The sequence below is a fragment of the Podarcis liolepis genome (assembly GCF_965112155.1).
Source record: "Podarcis liolepis genome assembly, chromosome: 14".
In the NCBI taxonomy this organism is placed as follows: Eukaryota; Metazoa; Chordata; class Lepidosauria; order Squamata; family Lacertidae; genus Podarcis; species Podarcis liolepis.
The window spans coordinates 44,242,734-44,262,407 of NC_139569.1; the positions used below are offsets into that span (position 1 = coordinate 44,242,734).

At 46.8% G+C, this 19,674-nt stretch overlaps 1 protein-coding gene across 18 annotated transcripts in view; it reads left to right on the top strand.

The window, feature by feature from the left end:
- Positions 1-14,466, top strand: part of CPEB1 (cytoplasmic polyadenylation element binding protein 1) — a 49,699-nt gene extending 35,233 nt beyond the window's left edge. For 9 of the 18 annotated variants that reach the window (XM_083475816.1, XM_083475802.1, XM_083475819.1 and 6 more), the window contains 6 exons: positions 3,554-3,658; positions 5,361-5,497; positions 7,401-7,599; positions 9,200-9,294; positions 11,575-11,655; positions 13,071-14,466. In XM_083475816.1, coding sequence (XP_083331942.1) covers positions 3,554-3,658; positions 5,361-5,497; positions 7,401-7,599; positions 9,200-9,294; positions 11,575-11,655; positions 13,071-13,181 — 728 coding nt within the window. In that variant the 3' untranslated portion in view covers positions 13,182-14,466. The remainder of the gene's footprint in view (positions 1-3,553; positions 3,659-5,360; positions 5,498-7,400; positions 7,600-9,199; positions 9,295-11,574; positions 11,656-13,070) is intronic. The other 9 variants (XM_083475804.1, XM_083475813.1, XM_083475814.1 and 6 more) reach the window with 2 other exon arrangements.
- The last annotated feature ends 5,208 nt before the right edge of the window (positions 14,467-19,674 follow it).

Below are 19,674 nucleotides of genomic sequence, written 5' to 3' on the forward strand. Positions count from 1 at the left end.
CTGGCTGACCTGCTGCTCTCCAGATGTTGTTGTTAATTCAGTTTATATACTGCCCTCTATCAGAAGATTTTAGGGTGGTGTACAACATTAAAAACACTTTGCAGAACATCAATGATAAAAACATATTGAAAAACCTAACGACAGATAGACAAATAGTAAAATAATAATTATAATAACAAAATAATAATTACAACAACAGTCCACTTCCCCACACTTTCACAAACTGTAGGTTATTTAATAGCCATAGGCCTCAGAAAAGAGGAATGTTTTTGCCTAGTATCTAAAGACATGCACTGATGGCACCAGGCAAGCCTTTCTGAGGAGAGAATTCCACAATCGTTGAGCCACCACAGAAAAGGCCCATTGTCTTGTTGCCACCCTCTGAACCTCTCTGGAATGGGGGGGACGCAGAAGAGTCTCGGACGAAAAGCACATGCATTTAGTTCATGTTGCTGAACTAAAACTCCCATTGCAGCGGCCATCATTGCCACTGGTCTGGGATGATGGGAACTGCGGTTAGCAATGTCTGGAGAGAGACAGGTTTCCCATTCCTGGTCTGAAGGTGGCTATTAATGTTTCAGAGCAAGATTAAGGGGTTTCCACAGTCTGTCCTCAGAACAGCTCATCCTGACTTAACCTGCCTCTTATTCAAGGGCGCCAGGGCATGGGTGGGGAAGCTGTGACCCCCCAGGTAGTGTTGGAAACTCAACTGTTGGCCCCAGCCAGCATGAGCACTGGCCAGGGATGAAGGGATTTTTAGTGCATCAACATCAGGCTCCCCATACCAAGTCTACAGCCTCAAGGGATGTGGCCTATTCAGGTCAACTGCTCTTGGAGCTAGTCAGTTGACAATGCTAGCTAGTACAGCTGCCTGTTATCAATTGTTTGCTCATCCTAGCTATTCTTAAAGTTAGTGTGCTTTCAGTATAAAGCATTGTGTTGCTTATCTGAAAACCTGGAGATAGCTCAGTGGTGCAAGAGAGCCCCATTTTGGGCAAAAGATTCTGTCAGGGAACTGACATCAGAGCGAGAGGCGAAGGGGAGGCTCCCAGATGATGCTGGCGAAGGACCCAGCAGCAGGGGGAGAAACAGCCCAGTAGAGGGGGAAGCCAATCAGCGCAACACCGGGGATAAAGGGAGGCAGACGGGGGAATTGGAGAGAGGGATCAGGGACTCTTCACTGGACATCAGTGAGGAGAGCCCAGGTCCTCCGCTACCCACGCTTTCCCTGCGCAGAAGACTCCCGCGCAATGAGAGGAGGAGGAGACTGGGTGTCAAACAACTTGTATGTTGGAAGAGGTTCAAGAAACGCCCACTGACGGATTCTGCCAGCGATTGAGGCAGCCACTATGAGAAGGGGTTGTGCAGTCAGAAAGGTTTAACAAGGCAAATTAACCGAAAAAGGCACCAGTTTACGCACGAGTAACTCATACCCATTACAGATTCCAGCACTGCAGGATATTGGACCAGGTGACCTCAGTGTCCCTTCCAACTATACAATTCTATGGTTATTTAATTTAGGAGCTACTTTTTTTGGGGGGGGGTGGCAAAGCTTACCCACCCCACCCCCCGCCCAGGAGCATACAAAAAAATACCAAAAATGATGCAACATTTAGAAACGTCAGCATGAAAATTGCTGCAAAGCAGAACAAAGCACAGAAAACACACACCAAAAAGCACCACATGTTTTTGGAACCACATGAATTCCAGAAGCAGTTCACCAATTATAGGAGAGACCCCATAGCTCAGTACTAAGCCTCTTCGCTTTGCACCCAGCAGGCCCCACACTCAAATCCCTGGCATTGCTATCTACCATTATTTGGCACAGAAAAGACTTTTGTGAGAGAGCTAGTGCCAGTTAAAGTAGGCCATACGAGCCAGCTTCATGCATTGAAGTATATTCTTATATTCGTCTTCCTTGGTCTGTGGCCTAGAACAGAGACATAGTGTGCCGCTTATGCTCTGAGCATGAGATGGTGAATTGTGGTGACTAGAACATTGGGCTTGGCTTGGTGACAGCCAGATTTAAGCCTCTGCTGGACAAGAAGCTTTCTGGGCAAACTCAGACCAGTCAGTCACAGATAATATCAAGAAAAATCCCCTCTCTGTGGCTTCCCCAGGCTGCTTTACAAGGGAAGTCAGGGTAAAGATAGGTTCACATGAAGTGTGTGGGCTCTGCAAATAATTAAGTCACTAACGGTGGAGTCCCCCACGTAATTGCTATTATGTGTTTCACAGAATGCCACTTAAAATATCAGAGCTGCTGTACTGAATTGCACAAAAACGGGAATGATTCAAGTGTCATTACATGAGAAGGCAGAAAACGCATATCAGGAGTAGCGAATAGAATTTGGGTTGGATATGGAGCACAGAAGTGCAAATCAGTTTGCCAAAATCCATTGAGTGGCCAAACGACTGACCCGACCAACTCGTACATTACTAGTGCAATGGAGTTTTTCAGCTTTCACATTCCAAAAATGAGGGATGCTAAAAAGTTGTAACACAGCTTGGGATTTCAAAAGAGATTTTGGTTAAATTAATAAAATTTAGTTTTGCTTGGCAAAACAGCATAGAAATCAAGTACTTGCAGTTATGTTGTAGTTATCATCATAATTAGTTGTTCTTTGGCATTAACTGACATTTTCAGAAGTCAAAAATTAAGTTCCACCGCCTAAAGTGACACTCCTACCAGTGGTTGATAATTGTCCTCCGTTGAGGTTCTTTGCTGGCCAGGAAACTTTCCCCTGTGCTTGTCCCTCCCATGTGTCTGTGAAAGGTAAAGGTACCCCTGACCATTAGGTCCAGTCGTGACCAACTCTGGGGTTGCGGCGCTCATCTCGCTTTATTGGCTGAGGGAGCTGGCGTACAGCTTCCGGGTCATGTGGCCAGCATGACTAAGCCGCTTCTGGCGAACCAGAGCAGCGCACGGAAACGCCGTTTACCTTCCCGCCAGAGCGGTACCTATTTATCTACAGTGGAACCTTGGATTGTGGACGTAACCCGTGACGGAGGCACATACGCAACCTGCAGCGTTAGTAACCTGCAGCGCTGTGTCTGCACATGTGTGTTACGCGATTTGGCACTTCTGCACAAAGCGCAATTTAGCACATCTGCACACATGAGAGCGGCAAAACCCAGAAGTAACCCTTCCAGTACTTCCAGGTTTTCCGCGGTCCGCAACCTGAAAACACATAACCCAAAGCGTTTGTAACCCGAAGTACCACTGTACTTGCACTTTGAGGTGCTTTCGAACTGCTAGTTTGGCAGGAGCAGGGACTGAGCAATGGGAGCTCACCCCGTCACGGGGATTCGGACTGCCAACCTTCTGATTGGCAAGCCCTAGTCTCTGGTTTAGACCACAGCGCCACCCGCATCTGTTAGCCAACCGTTATTGATGCAATGTTTGATGGAGCCATGAGGAAGTTTTATTGAATTACATTGCTGTATGTTTATATTTTACTGGGTTTAAAAAAAAAGTGCACAAAGCATAACTCCATGCACGGGAGTTTTCTCTCTCTCTTACCCCTCTAAACTAAATCTCTCATTTGTGCAGCGGGTCTGATCAGCACTTTCCGTGTGTTTGGCTCGCTGAGAGTGGAGTGGCCTGGTAAGGATAGCAAGCACCCCCGCTACCCTCCCAAAGGTAATATGCCTAAAGGTAATACAGACATGGTAGGAACCTTTTTATCCATGCTACGTATAGAGAGCACTGTGGGCTGCTGGGCTGGCATGGCTGCATGGTGGTGACCGGACAGGTAGAGCACCATAGGATTACAGGCCTCACTCGGGCGCACAGGTTCTTTCCGTTAATGTAATCTGCCAGCTCTTTCGGGGTGAGGGGCTGCACACAGCGGTGTTCACACGGTGGCAGTCACACAGGGAAAAGAACAGAGCTTTGGGTTTATTTGTGCTGAGGAAGCCGTAGCTGTCGTTGCCATTCTCCCCAGTCAATTGTATTAAGGCTTGAATTTCTGCTGAGCCAAGCAGAAAACCTTGCTTTGCCATTAAGGCATTTGGGGAAGTGACTTGTCTTCTGGTGTTCAAGATGCATCAGCCCTAATGTTCTGTCTTGAGAAACCTGGAGTACTTCCATGCTCGGTTTTCCCCCCCACTTCCCCCTCTCTCCAATTTTGGCACCGTTCCTTACTCGTCGGGCAGTTCAGATGCATTCCCATCTTTGGTTCCTTCCAGATGTTGCAGGCTACAACTCTCATCAGCTTAACCAGGATGACCCATAGGGATGCCCAGTAGTTAGGGATGATGTCTAGGACATCTAGCAGGTCCCAAGAGGGGTGATGGTGGCTGTACTTAGAAGGAAGTGGGTGCTGTTAGGGCAGAGGGAGCTGCCTTTACTTTAGACAGAGCTATGGCTGCTACTGCTCTGCTCATGCACATGTTAATTGGGCGTGTGCATAGGGACACCAGTTTAGCCCATATACCTCTGTTGATTTAAAGTACACAATTACATGCTGACTCTCTCCACTGCTAGTGTGTGCACACTCCTTTTTGCCTGGGGCGGGGAATCTCCTGCTTGGAATAGCAAGCCCTCTTTTCTGGGAAAAGCACATTGATAAGTATATTCTGTTCTCTCTCCCCAACTGCCTGCCATGGGAAGTCGGACATACCAGTGGTTTCCCCAGCATAGCCATCCCACCCTGGCTATCCCACCCACAGGGACTGTCTTCCGCTGTTAGCTCAGAACAGGGTCTAGAAATAGCACTGTCTTAGCAAAACGAAAAAGCTCACTTCTTACGGTTTGCAAGCACCCTGGATTGCTTGGCACTGCAGTCTTTGTGCACCATTTGAGTACTTAATGGGGAGAAAATTGTGTCTCTGGCAAATGCGACGGTCTGGAGTAGAGGATTTCAATCTCTGCTGTGCCTAAGAATTGCTCAGTTGACCCAACTCTTCCATCTTCCATTAATGGAAGCTGTGAAAAGGAATGAGATTCTGTACATTGCAAGAAGATAGCCTAATATCATTATTTCCCCCCATCTCTATGCAATGGTGGAAATAACCTGCTATGTATTTGTGAAAGTGGTATATAGACAAAAGGTTGTCTTTCTCTGATCCTGCACTTTCCAAAGCATTGAGAAGAGGGCTCATGAGCCACTGATAGATGTAAATGGAGCCTCAGTGTTCAGAGGCAGCCTGCCTGATGAACCAGCAGGCAGGCAGGAGACTGGCATTGCTTTTGAGCACCCCCAAAACATCAAACTGGTCGCTGTTGAACTAAGTCGGGTCATTGAGTACAACTGGGCAATTCTTAACACGAACTGCACTGCAAAAACACTCCCAAGGGAAGAAGGGAACATGCTTGCACCCTGTGTTTTAAGTAAATTTCTTGTCTTCCGCCCAAGGCTATGCATATCTGGTGTTTGAATCGGAGAAATCTGTGCGTGCTCTGCTCCAGAACTGCTCCCGTGATGTGCTGAGTCCCAGTGGCCTGAGCGAGTACTATTTCAAGATGTCCAGCCGCAGGATGCGCTGCAAAGAGGTGAGAGGATGTGCCGCTGTGCAGTCCAAACCAAGCACCCAGTTGGGTGGCTATAACCTCGTATTGCTTTATTTAGGAGCCATGTATTGCCTTCGAAGCGCTGGCAGCGGCCTCTCGTTCTCCAGGGTGACTTCTGCATAGGCAGCTACCCTCGGTGATGGGTGGAATTGCTCCCAGTTTGCACAAAGGCTGCTTGTGCCATATGTTGCATAGTTGTTGACTCCAAACACATGCAGCTTTTAGATAGACAGGAAGAGAGAGAGGGATAGAAAGTGGCGCATTTGGAAAAGTGCTGGTTCTGAAGGTCTCTAAGCACATGGTTTGTGTTGCCAGTGGGTCAGAGGATGGGTAATGTGTTGTGGAGTGTGATAGATGCTGGAAGAGGTTGCTTGTGACTCTGCGTTGACAGAATTGGCAGCAAGGCTCCTCATTGATCTTCTCCAATAGGAGGTCTTTGTTGCTGAAGGATGGCTGCACAAGCAGTAAAACCATGAAGAATGCATCCCGTTGCTGGTTGGCTTCTGCTTTCTTGCCCTGTGACATTGCCAGTGGTGTGTGTGTGTGTGTATTCAGCATGTATTGTATAGTATCATCTTGAAGATAGCTTCTTTAAATATTGTTTCTAGTGCCTGTGGTTGCAGAGAGATGGCTGGATATGTGCTGGCAACCAGCCACAAGAAAATACAAATATTTTTTATTTAGAAGACATCTGAAGGCAGCCCTATATAGGGAAGTTTTTTTAATGTTTGATGTCTCACTGTGTTTTATATTTTGTTGGAAGCCACCCAGAGTGGCTGGGGTAGCCCAGTCAGATGAGCGGGTTGCAAACACACCAGCAGGATGCTCAGTCCCCCTTCTGTGTTTTATTTGCATGTCCCAAATTAAGGGCAAGGTTGTGTTCTGCTAAGCAAACCATCCCTAAGATACTAGCACCACACATCTATAACAAGTTACCTCTGTCCCTAGTTGAATTCAGGTGTTCAAGTGGGATGCTCAATTTAGATGGCGTGACCCTTGTGAGATTGGTTTGGGCAGTGCACAAAGGATTAGGGCTACGACCACATCTTGTGTTGCTGCTTCAGTCACATATCTTGGCTCTACTATACTCCGGGCAAGTGTTGCATAAATGTACTGCTTGCAAAGTATTGTTTCCATGGTGCAAGCATATGTTACCACTGGGTCATGCCAACCCTGCTGTTCACAGGGAATGCGTAATAAATGCAGTCTTTAAGGCAGAATATGCTTTCAACTGCATAGAGGAACTGAATGGAAAGGAGACTGCAGCCCCCTTGTTAACAGGACACAATATTTGGTTGAAATAGAGTAGTGTACCAGAGTGTACCAGAATAGAATCATCAAATAGTAGAGTTGGAAGGGACCCCAGTGGTCATCTAGTCCAACCCGCTGCAATGCAGGAATCTTGGCTAAGGCATCCATGATCCGATGGCCATCCAACCTCTGCTTAAAAACCTCCAGTGAAGGAGAGTCCACAACCTCCCAAGGGAGACCATTCCCATGTTGAACAGCTCCTACGTCCATCCTCTGCTCATGTTCCAGCTTGTCGACATCCTTCTTAAATTGTGGTGCCCAGAACTAGGCATTATGCCTTCCTCAACAGGGGTTTTGACTACAGTTCCCATCAGCTTAGTTTGTGTCTCTAATAGCTCAGATCCCAACAGGGCACCTTTGACCAAAGGCCAGTTGTACAAAAGTCAGATAGTCTGAATGTAAGAGCAGCCATTTGTGTGTTGACTCAGCGGTTTGGAAGTGTGCTTGGCATCAGGGCATGGGAAGACCATTTGAGGTGCACTTAGAAATAAGTTGGTTGGTTTGTTTTTCAAAGGGGGAGGATACTTGGCTTGTGGACTCGACTCAGACACAGTTTTCTCTTGGGTGACTTCAGGTACAAGTGATCCCATGGGTCCTGGCAGACAGCAACTTTGTGCGCAGCCCCACCCAGAGGCTTGACCCTGGCAAAACAGTCTTCGTGGGAGCTCTTCATGGGATGCTCAATGCCGAAGCTTTAGCAGGGATCCTCAATGACCTGTTTGCTGGCGTCGTGTATGCAGGTATCGACACAGACAAGCACAAGTACCCTATTGGTAAGTGAGGCTAATCAACGACTATTCGTTCATATTCTGTTGGTTTCTGGGCCTTTTGGTGGTACCTTACCATGGCCAAAAATAGGTACAGATGGTACCTTGTAATTGAAAAGGGTGTTGAATGGCTAAGTTGAAGACCCTGGATACAGAGGCAATTTTAGGGCAATCCGAGTGGTGCAGTCGCACCAGATGCGCAGCTAAAAAGGGTGCCTTCTCAGTGCTTGTCCACTTTGGGAAAGAGGCATGAGGGCTCTCGCAGAGTTCTAGAGTCCTCCTACCTCCTCCCCAAAGCTGGGCAAGCACTTATCAGGCTCTGGGACAGAGGTGGGTGGATTTTGGGACCCTGCCAGAGTCTCACACCTCCTTCCCCAAGCCTGGCTTAAGCCAGTGCCATGAGGGTTGTGGGGAGGGTGTCAAATGGCCTTGCACAGGGTGGCATATTACTGCTGGATAGCATGACTGGGGAAAAGGTTGGTGGTCACTTTGTTTTGTATTCCATGTAGTGCTAAGTTAAAGACCCTTGGTGGTTCCCTTGTTCCACTGGCAGTATTTTGTGGCTTCGGGATGGTGTTCTGCAAGACAATGCACGAGAAGGTTGTTGTTAAGTTTGTTTCCCAGCAGATTACACTTGCTGCAAGGCAACGAGTTTCTGCTAGCGCAGCCGCTGCATTTGATTCCTCCGTTGTGCAGCGTTAAAACACAGCCACCCGCTGGACAGAGAACGTTGGATAACAGCCCTTTAAACTGAACTGTTTCCCTCTGGGTAGGCTGTTCCAGCCAAAGACTTGCCTGCTTTGTAGCTTTTGATCACTGCCTCAGGTTATCATGATGGTGATGGTATAAATCAGGTGTGGCTAACTTTTGCCCTTCCAGATGTTGTTTGACTTGATGGCTCTCATCATCCCTGGCAATTGGCCATGCTGGCTGGTTCTGGTGGGAGCTGAAATCTTAACAATAACTGGAGAGTCACAGGTTAGCTTCCCTTGCTGTAAATCTATACAGCATTATTTTAGCTTTTAACTTGAAAGGCTTTGAACCGTCCATTCAGCACTAGAAGTCTCTTGAGTATAGTTCGTCAAGATGAATAGGCAGCAGGCTGCTACTGGAAATAGATAAATCTGACTATTTCGGGCCAGTGTCACCTTCTCGTGTGTTTACCCATAGTTTCGTTCTTTTTCCACATTAATCTGCACTGTTGAAGAAGTCTAAATCACTTAAAAAAGAGTGATGTAGCACTTAAGAGCTAGGACTTGGAAGACTCTGGTTCAAATCTCCGCTTGGTTGTGAGAATAAAGGGGAGAGGCGGGTCGCCTTGCTGCTGTCGTGTGAAATCTGTTGGTGGCTAGGTTCCAATCTACACATTAGTCTGTGGGTTGCAGATCAGGACGTTCCGTATAGGAATTTGCAAAGATTGAATTCCTCAAGCATCCCTCCCCTCCATTAACCTCTGAACCCCCTCTCCCTCCCTGCTGTGGTAGACCTTGGCAAGCAAGTCACGTTCGTGCTGACTCATAAGTCTTGCATTACTATGCTGGTAGGTGCGTATCAGGATCTTTCCTTGGAGCTGCGCACTGCACTAATGGGCTGGGTTTTGTTTCAGGATCTGGCCGTGTCACCTTCAACAACCAGCGCAGCTATCTGAAAGCAGTGAGTGCTGCATTTGTGGAGATCAAAACAACCAAGTTTACAAAAAAGGTGAGAGGCACGAAAGGAAAAGACAAGCTCCTTTGTTGTGCTTATTGGCAAGGATCCCTAAAGTGGGTGCTGTTGCATAGTCCCTAGAAATGGAACAGAGATTCTTATGTGGGATAAAATATATATCCTGGGGGGACATCAGCAGAGAGCAAGAGCTTGCTAGAGCTGGGGTGTGAATAGGAATTACCGTATTTTTCGCACCGTAACACTCAGTCCCCCCCCCCCAAAAAAAAGGTAAAGGGAAATGTGTGTGCGCGTTATGGAGCGAATGCAAGCGGGAGGAGTCGCTCTTGCAGGCTTTTCGGAGAGGTGCCTCTCTTTCTCCGTGTCTGCCTGCAGCCGGCAAAAGCTGTGCGCAGCGTGTAAAAGCCAAGGTAGGAGAAGGGAGAGCCTCTCTTTCTCCATGTCTGCCTGCTCTATGGCTTTTTGGCGAGGTGACTTTATAGTCTGATGGGCTGACTGTAATTCAAGCAAAGGGAGAGCCGCTTACACACATATAAGCGGCTCTTACTCTGCTTTCTTTACAATGAGCCGGAAGGAGGGACAAAGAGGGCATCCTCTCCCGTCTCTCCCCCTGCACCTCACCGGTAAATTCAAACAAAGCGGCTTACAAGGCTCGTGTCCCTGCGTCTCTTCCTCCTCTTTTTGCTCCGGTTCGAGGCAAGGCAGCTGCACAAATGTGAGCTCCCCCTCTCTCTTCCTTCCCTCCCAGAATATTTTTTTCCTTGTTTACCTCCTCTAAAAACTACGTGCGTGTTATGGTCAGGTGTGTGTTATAGAGCAAAAAATACGGTAAGCTGGTAGGACTTTTCCCCCTAAATACTGATTTCAGTAAGTAAGCAGGGAGCTGGGGGGGAAATAGCAGATATAAGGCACGAGGAGTTGGGCCACTGGTTCACCTATCTCAGTACTGTCTCTTCCTGGCAGAGATCTTCTTCCAGCGTTGCAGAGGAGCTTGGATATTCCAGGAATCTTAGCATCATCAAGCTTATTATATGCTGGTTTTCCAAAGTGTGCTCTTAAGTAGCTCGCGGGAACAGTAAACAGATCAATATATAGGTGCATCAGAAACAGTCATAAATACATCAAACATATTTCATAATATATTTATATCCACACTAGCAAGCTTGTAAAGGCATTTATTTCAATAAATTCCTTCTATGTAAAGCATCCCTTTCATAATTTAGGATTGCAGAGAATAGCCGTGTTAAGGAAGCTAAGCTTCAAAACATTACCCTTGGCTCCTGATTAAAACCTTACCAAAGCAGCCCTGTTGTAACAAGGCCTCAAAAAAGGGTGCATTAGCCTCAAGTAAGCACACCTGGTTCTTCATATAACAGGCACCAAAAAGAGCTGTTTTTCTCCTTCCAGAGCAGCCTTTGTAGATGGAGTCTGTGGCAGGCCCTCCCCAGGCCTGCAGAAAACCCTGTTTGAGCAAAGAAATGGTGGGAGTAGAAGAGGCAAGGGCTGTGGCGCAGTGGTAGAGCATCTGCCTTGTGTGCAGATGGTCTGAAGTTCAATCCCTCGCAGGAGGGACCCTGGAGAGCTGCTAGCAGTCATTGTAGGCAATTGCAATCTTGATGGACCATGTGTCCGACTCCAGCAGCTTTCTGTGTTCCAAGTATGCTGGGAAAGGGCGATCTTTTTCTCCTTACGCAGTTACTAAAACAAGTCTGCCAGTCAGTCTCCAAACTGGCTTTAGTGCCTCAGAAGCCACTATGACGAATGTGTATAAACAAGCCATCCACTCTTGGGATACATATTATGGGAGGCTGCACCTAGTTGATTTTCATGTTCCGTGCAGAGACCACTACCCCGTGGTCCTCTTCTGGGGAAAGGGGCAAACTTCTCCAGTGGATGAAATGAAAGCAAAGCTTTAGTCCAGGCATAGGCAAACTCGGCCCTCCAGATGTTTTGGGACTACAACTCCCATCATCCGTAGCTAACAGGACCAGTGGTCAGGGATGATGGGAGTTGTAGTCCCAAAACATCTGGAGGGCCAAGTTTGCCTATGCCTGCTTTAGCCAGATGAATCTGACAGTAGCACTGGTCTTATTCAACATCAAACCCTTGCAGCTGCTTTCGCAGAAGACTCAGAACTCTTTCAGCCTTTGCTCATGCTTGTTTCCTCTGAAGTGCATGCCCCCGTTTCTTCTTTTCCCCCTTTCACCATTAAGAGTGCACTGTGAACTCCAGCTCTGCTGCTTCGTCCCCTGGGCTCCTTCCCTCTGGCCCAGTGTGTTATCTGGCTTTAATTTCCTTTCCTTACTTCCGGGGCAGGTTCAGATTGATCCATACCTGGAGGATGCCATGTGTCAGATCTGCAGGTCTCAACCAGGTCCCTTCTTCTGCAGAGACCAGGTAAGGCTCTTGGGTTTTCCCCCCGTCCACCTTAGACCTGATTGAAGGAGCTGCATTTCCTACCCCACCCACTCTCCTGTAGTGCACAGAACAAACTTCTTGAAGGCTCCTTCCCCTTTGCCCCCTTTTAAAATGTCTGCCCATTTTCACCATCTTTGGAGTGAGTGGAAGCTGCTCTGTTGCACAGGTGAAGCAGCTGTCGTTGGTGTCCTGTGTTCTGTTTAATTAGCGGGGAGAAGGGCTGTAGCTCAGTGTATCTGCGTTGCTTGCTTGCATGCCAAAGGTCTCACGTTGGATCCCTGGCATCTCCAGATAGGACTGGGGAAGAGTCCCTCTCATAAACCCTGGAGAACTACTGCCAGTCATTGTAAACAGTACTGACCTAGAAAGACGAATCGTCCAACGCTGTATAAGGCAACCTCAGATATTCCAAAGGACAGCAACCAACGTAGATGAGAACAGTCTCCACTTGCCCAAGGGCAACCTCTTTTCAACTTCTGGGCAGGCTTTTCATGGATGAAGAGCTGGATGTCTCCCTAACTCCCAGCCCAAACTTTTTGTTTTGTGATGGTAGGAGGCAAGCTTTTGGCGTACGTGTCTAGTAGGTGTGGGGAACTTCTGGCCCTCCAGGTGTTGACGTGCAACTCCCATCATCCCTGACCATTGGCCCATGCTTGATGGGGCTATTGGAAGTTGTTGGCATCCCTCTGTCTCGAGAGACAATGGAGTGCACCTCCAGGGGTGAAGTCAGACCGCTGCAGCCCAGGACAAGGCCCCCTGATATGGTCCAAAGAAAAGCAGAGCAATGCATTTGGCACCAGCTTTCCTGCAGCAATTGCCAGGAGGCGGCATTCAAGGCGCCATCCAAGCACCTTAGAAGTTCCACTCTGGATATGAGTATGGTTTACTCCTTTGCCTTCTCTCGCAAGGCAGCAGAGGTTTGGGGTCAGGGTTATCCTTCTAGATAGGCTTGGAAAGGTAGCCTATCTATAATCCAGGAAATTCAGGTGTCTTAACCCTTCTGTTGTTGTGCTATAGAGATCCTGGCAGTGGGCAGCTCCCATGTCAGAACTTCCTTTTGGCAAAATGCCTTCATAGTATCTGTCCACACATTTAGTAGGGATAACTGAGGAGATTTTTGAATGTGCTCTAATTATCTGATAGCTCTTGATAAATTGCATTCCAGAATAATAAGGTAACCTTGTTGGCGCTCCAGCCAGAGATTGAAATAAGTTCCTTTTATATCTCTGGGGTGTGGGTGGGTGGGTGGGTGTAAGTGTGTAAGCAAAATTCTATAATCTTACGGTGAAAACCACCACCACCCTGTTCCTGCTGCATGTCGGAGCATATCATGGAGCCAGACTGATGCTTCTTGATCCCCCTCTCTCTTCCCACCCACCCACCCCTCTGCATAGGTCTGCTTCAAGTACTTCTGTCGCACCTGCTGGCATTGGAAACATTCCATTGAGATGTTGCATCACCACCGCCCACTGATGCGCAACCAGAAGAACAGAGACTCCAGCTAGAGCCGAGGTGGGGGCACCAGGAGCCACTGCAGTCGCTGCAGGAGGAAGTTCTCCTGTTCACCCGCCACCGGAAGAGAGCCCGGAGATGTTTGCCGGTGCCACACCTAGGCTTGGGGTGCCCGTCGGAAGGACTAACGGGGAATCTTGCCTTCACGTTTGCACTTGCTGGTCTTTATTTGTTTCTGCACTAATGCACAGTGAATTTTTTTTTGTCGAGGGTTTGTTTGGGGATTTTTTCAGAGGGGAGGGCCCCTCAAATGATTCTGCAGTTCCCAGACTTTGGTTCCTTGTTGCTGCTGCGAAGCGCCAAGGACCATGTGTTGAGAAGGTGTTTAATGCAGATGCCTTCGCCTCGGTTTCTTATTTATCAAGGGCCCTTTTTTATCTTCCTTGCAATACTGATGGTAATAATGCAGGTCTCATTGGCTCAGTTTTTTTGCAGTTGCCATACAGTGCCTTTCCATTCATTTAACCCCCCCATCTGAACGGCATACACAGATTGTTCAGCTGGAGTTTTTTACTGTAACAACAAGGAGACTTTGTTCTTCACTTAAACCAAATCATATTTCATATTTTACGCTCCAGGATTTTTACCAGTTCCTTTTTACACTCTTGAAATGGTTTTTAAGTCGTTTGAGACGAGATTTTTTTTTTCCTTTCCTGGCAGCTTTTAACATCATTGCAACTTGTGTCTGGGAGCTGTTCAAGTTTAAAAAAAAAAAATGAAGTTTACCAGTTGTGAATAGCAGTATTTGCAACCCAGAAGGATAGGATTTTTGGATTTTGAAACTGGACCGGATAAACGGAACTTCGAGCTGCTGTATATAGTTCGTTGCACTTTAAGTTGCACTAAGGGGGCTTGATAAAGGTTTTTAATCACAAAGTTTCAAGACTTCAATTTTCTTTTTATAACTGAGCTGGTTTAAAGGGCTGTGCTTTAGTGGGAGCCCTTTTCTGTTCTGAAGAAACAAGAGGGTACCCTTAAGGAAATGTAGTCAAGCCAGCAGCACAGCCCGTAGATCGTGCTGGGAGTTGAAGTTTTGATTTTGTTTTATTATTTCCCCTCTTTTGGAAGCTGTGTGCCAAAGAACCGTGTCCTAAGTTCTCCCTTCTTCCTGCTGAGCTGATGTTGCATATTCCAGCTGCTCTTTGTGGGGTTTTGTGAAGCAGTATGTGAAGTCTCTACCTCATTGTAGTATATGCAGGCAAGACTGCACTCTCCTACAGATGCGTGGAGTAAGCTGTGATGTCGTTCTTGGCACATAATTAAACACGTTGCAGCAAATCCTCAGGTGCACTTTTTTCCTTTGAGGGTGTGCGTGAGAGAGAATGTGTGTGTCTTGGAAGCTTCCAAACAGGCTTTTAAACAAAACAAAACGAGCCACTTTCCCCCCCTTCTTTTTTGCATTTTTGATACAGAGAAACATGACATTGATAGAAGAAGGGAGACTTGTTCTCCAGCCCAGCTTGAGGGTTTCCCACAGACTTCTGGCTGGTCACTGAGAACAGGATGCTAAGAACATAAAAGCCTGCTATATCATCATCAACCTTTATTACGGTCCAGAGACCCAACAAATCGTTACAAAGCAATACACAATTCATAACAGCCTACCTCCAGGTTAAACAAGCATTTTGTTCAGAATATAGGGATCATTGGTTCTTGCAACCACCTATAAAAACTTTGCCACTGCTAATGTTCTAGCGTTTGTCCGGTCTTCCAATAGGAACCTGACATAGTGAGCCTCTGATTTTCCCGGGAAAGGTACCAGCAAGGGTAGTATCAGTTCAGCCCTGGCTTGCTCATATTTTGCACAGTGCAACAAAATATGTTTTATGAAATCGATGTCTTGAGCACACGAGCAAAGTCTGCCCTGGTAGAGAACTCCTCTCAACCTGCCATCCAACACTGCAGAAGGAAAGACATTTAGTCTGGCTTTGGTGAAAAGCCTTCGATAGTTTGGTACTGTCAGGTTTTTAATGTAAGATGTTAACTTAAAGACATACCCATATTGTACTCCTACTGCCAGCGGACTACAGACCTGCGTGTGATTTGAGATCGCAAGTCACTGTGTGCATTGTCCCATAATCTTTGCTTTAACGTCTTTAGGGTGCCTTCATAACCCAGGTAATACAGTTGGGGAGGGGTGACAGACCAATAGAGGTGGCTTTTTTAGCCATGGTTTTCTGCCATTTGCTGACAAATTCCTCATTGATCAGGTGTTGGTACAAACCCTTCCCTAGATCAAACACTGATAAACCGAGTGACTGCTATATCAGGCCAGTGACCCATCTTGTCCAACATCTTGTTCTCACAGCGGCCAACCGGATGGCAAGCCCACAAGCAGTGTTTGAGCACCCCTAAAGTGCCTTTCTGCATCCTCCTCACTGGAAATACACTACTTGGGATGTGTCTCATTTCATCATAACCTCCCAGCTGGTCCCTACAGTAGTTGGAGTAATCAAACCAGGTTGTTGGGGAGTCCTTTAGCACTGTAATACTGTAATGAGCTGGACTTTCTGCACTGCACCTTAATATGATGCACTTCACCATGGCAAAGATCCTTTCTGATGCTTATGAGCAATCAAGTCCCATTCAGCAAAAGGTCCTCTCCAATGTTAATTGAATGCTTCCTGATAATAATAATAATAATAATAATAATAATAATAATAATAATAATAATTTATTATTTATACCCCGCCCATCTGGCTGGGCTTCCCCAGCCACTCTGGGCGGCTTCCAAAAGAATATTAAAATACTATAATACATCAAACATTAAAAGCTTCCCGAAACAGGGCTGCCTTCAGATGTTTTCTAAAAGCCTCGTAGTTGTTGTTCTCTTTGACATCTGGTGGGAGGGTGTTCCACAGGGAAGGCGCCACTACCAAGAAGGCCCTCTGCCTGGTTCCCTGTAACTTGGCTTCTCGCAGTGAGGGAACCGCCAGAAGGCCCTCGGCGCTGGACCTCAGTGTCCGGGTAGAACGATGGGGGTGGAGACGCTCCTTCAGATATACTGGACCAAGGCCGTTTAGGGCTTTAAAGGTCAGCACCAACACTTTGAATTGTGCTCGGAAACGTACTGGGAGCCAATGTAGGTCTTTCAAGTTATATGGTCTCGGCGGCCGCTCCCAGTCACCAGTCTGGCTGCTGCATTCTGGATTAGTTGTAGTTTCCGGGTCACCTTCAAAGGTAGCCCCACGTAGAGCGCATTGCAGTAATCCAAGCGGGAGATAACCAGAGCATGCACCACTCTGGCGAGGCAGTCCGCAGGCAAATAGGGTCTCGGCCTGCGTACCATATGGAGCTGGTAAACAGCTGCCCTGGATACAGATTTGACCTGATGGTCAGTACTGCTTATTTTAGTGCTTCCTGTTGAGCGTCATTGTGGGATTCCTGATGCAAAATATTGTAATTCGAATGGTCCCTCGAATACCCTTTCATTACACTGGCAGTTCATATAGGAGGATTATTTTTTATAAAATATATCTCCCCCCCCCACACACACACATTTGTAGGAAAATAGCATTCTCTTCTTTCATTTCATTTGAATGGCTTTCTCCTCTCCCTGCCACAGAAACTATCCTCCTGTAAATTAAAGGAAAGTGTTAAGGGAGCCATTCAGAAGCACTACTGCAGTAATCCCACTACCATACTCCGCAAGAAGCAATGCATTGTACGACAGGAAATCTAAAACGCACAAGAGCTGCCTTGCCTCTGTGGTGCTTTACCCCCAAACGATTTGGCAACAGCATCATCTGAGTTCTCAAATGGAAACTTGAAAGTGAACAAAGGCTGGCAATTCTAGAGGAAAGGGCTAGTACAAAAGCAACCAGAATCTATTTACACGCGGGTGGGTGCACTGAAGCAGCCTCTGCCTTTTCTGGCCTACGTTCCCTTTCAAAGGCTTGCATTGTTCCCTGTGGATTACTAGACCAGCAAAGGCATAAAGTTTCCATCCGAGTTGCATGTGAATAATGGATGAAGCCCAGGAACGCTCCATGGTGATGACACCTGGCTTTGCAGCATCACCCTGGGAGAGGCTGCCTGCGGACCCTGCGGAGGAAGCCAGCTGTCACGTCCCCAGAAGCCTGCTCTGTGTGGTGGTGATTGACCATTGGCTACTTCCCTGGCATCCTTGCTCTTATGAAAACAGACCTTCATTCTGTAAAACCATTCTCTCTAAAGCAGCATTGCACCACTTGAAACAGGCATGGCTTCCTGCAAAGGATCCTGGGAACTGCATTTGGTTGAACTGAGCATTGTTAGGAGACCCCCATTTCTCTCCAGAAACTACAGTTCCCAGAATTCCCTGGGAAAGAGGGTTTGACTGTTAAACTAGTCTGGGAGTTGTATGTCTGTGAGGAAAACAGGGCAGCCTTACCCTTGGTACTGTTAAACTACAGTTATAAGGATTCTTTGGGTGAAGCCATGACTATTTAATGCTTCAAAATTATAGTACAGGTGGAACTTTCATCTGAGTGTTGCCATTACAGAATATAGTAGGGAGGAAGAAGGTTGGGGCAAAAATTGGAATTGGTTGACAGGGCCTATCGTCAGTCAGGTGGACAAGGCAATATAATTTCCATAGCAGCAAAGCCTCAAATTATGTATTGGCTCAAATCCTAGTTTCATATATAGCTCTTGTCTCTCAGCACATCAAAGAAACGGATGAGACGTGAAGAGAGTGATTGTCTGCCATTTACATTTGGCAAATAAACAACTGTCATCCCAGACAAAAGTCAAGTTAATTTTAATCCATGTTCTCTGGGGCCAGGCATACATAAAAAGAGCATTTAAAAGGAGTGCCTTTGCTCAGAACAAGCCGGACAATTTTTTATTTATACAGTTTTAGTAGGGTTTTGTAATATAAAGAAAACAAAGCCGCCATCCTAATGCTACTGTTTCATGACATCCTAATTGCTGGCTGCCATGTCAGGATGTGATGGAAGCGTGGTCCCATTTCTGCTTCTGGGGACTACTTAAGAATAGAAGCAGTTTTCCAGGTGACCATAGTGCTTCAAAAGCTGTCAGCAATGTACAAACTGAAGCATATCCAGCTGGCATTCAGCATGGTCCCAGTGCGCAGCAGCTGTGAAAACGGTGAATTCCATGCTGGGAATCGGGGGGGGGGGGGATTGAAAATGAAAATAAAACACTCGTAATGTTGCTGTGGAAATCTGGTGTTGACCCCATTTTGAATACTGTGTACAATCCTAGTCACCTCACTTCAAAAGAGATTGTAGAGCTGGAGTATGTTCTGTTAAGGAAAATTCTGTAATTTCCGTAACAGTTCAGAAAGGGGTAGCCAAAATCATCAAGAGTGGAGTAAACCCCCCCTATGAAGAAAGGTGGTAGCACTTGGGGCCTATTGTTATTACTACTACCAAGACTATTATTTATTAAATTTGTATACTGCCCTTCCTCCATAGATGTCAGGGCAGTTCACAGCATATAAATGCAATATAGAAATGCAATATACATAATTAAAAAACCAAAAGAATTGCCTCCTCTCCCAACCCCATCCCACAAACACATTTAAAAGGATAGATGATGTTAGCCAAAAGCCTGGTCAAAGAGGAACGTTTTTGCCTGGCACTTTAAAGGTGTATAATGAAGGCGCCAGAGGAACCTCCCTGGGGAGAGAGCATTCCACAGAGGGGGAGCCACTGCAGAGAAGGCCCCGTTCTCATGTTGCCACCGTCCGGACCTCTCATGGAGGATGCACACAAAGAAAGGTCTCAAATGGTGATTGGGTGTCTGGGTCAGTTTATATCTGGAGGGGCAGTCCTTGAAGTATTGCAGGCAGTCCTGAGCCATTTAAGGCTTTAAGAGGTTAAAAGCACCACATGGAATTGGGCCCGGAAGCAAATTGGCAGCCAGTAGTCGGGCCGGGATCAGTGTAATATCCTCAAGACATCTTGCCTGGCTGCTGAATTCTGCACCAGCTGAAGTTTCCGAACCATCTTCAGAGGCAGCCCCACGTTTAACCTTTTGAGAAAAAGCAAGTACAGTGGTGCCCTGCAAGACAAATGCCTCGCAAGACGGAAAACTCGCTAGACGAAAGTTTTCTGTTTTGGAGGTGCTTCGCAAAACGAATCTCCTATGGGCTTGCTTCGCAAGACGAAAATGTCTTGCGAGTTCCTGCGGGTTTTTTTTCCTCCCCCCCCTTTTTCTAAGCCGCTAATCAGCTGATCCGATCAGCAGATAAGCCGCTAATAGCGCTAATCCTCTAATCCGTCAATGGGCTTGCTTCGCAAGACGAAAAAACTGCTAGACGAAGAGAATCACAGAACGGATTCTTTTCGTCTTGCGAGGCACCACTGTAAGAGTTGGCATGATGGAAGTTTATAAAATTCTGCATGGCGTAGAGAAAGTGGATAGAGAAAAGTTTTTGTCTGATAGCACTGGTACCTGTGGACAGCTAATGCACCTGAACGTTGGAAGTTAAACTATGGAAGTCATTCCCACAGAAATCGGTGATGGCCACCAACTTGG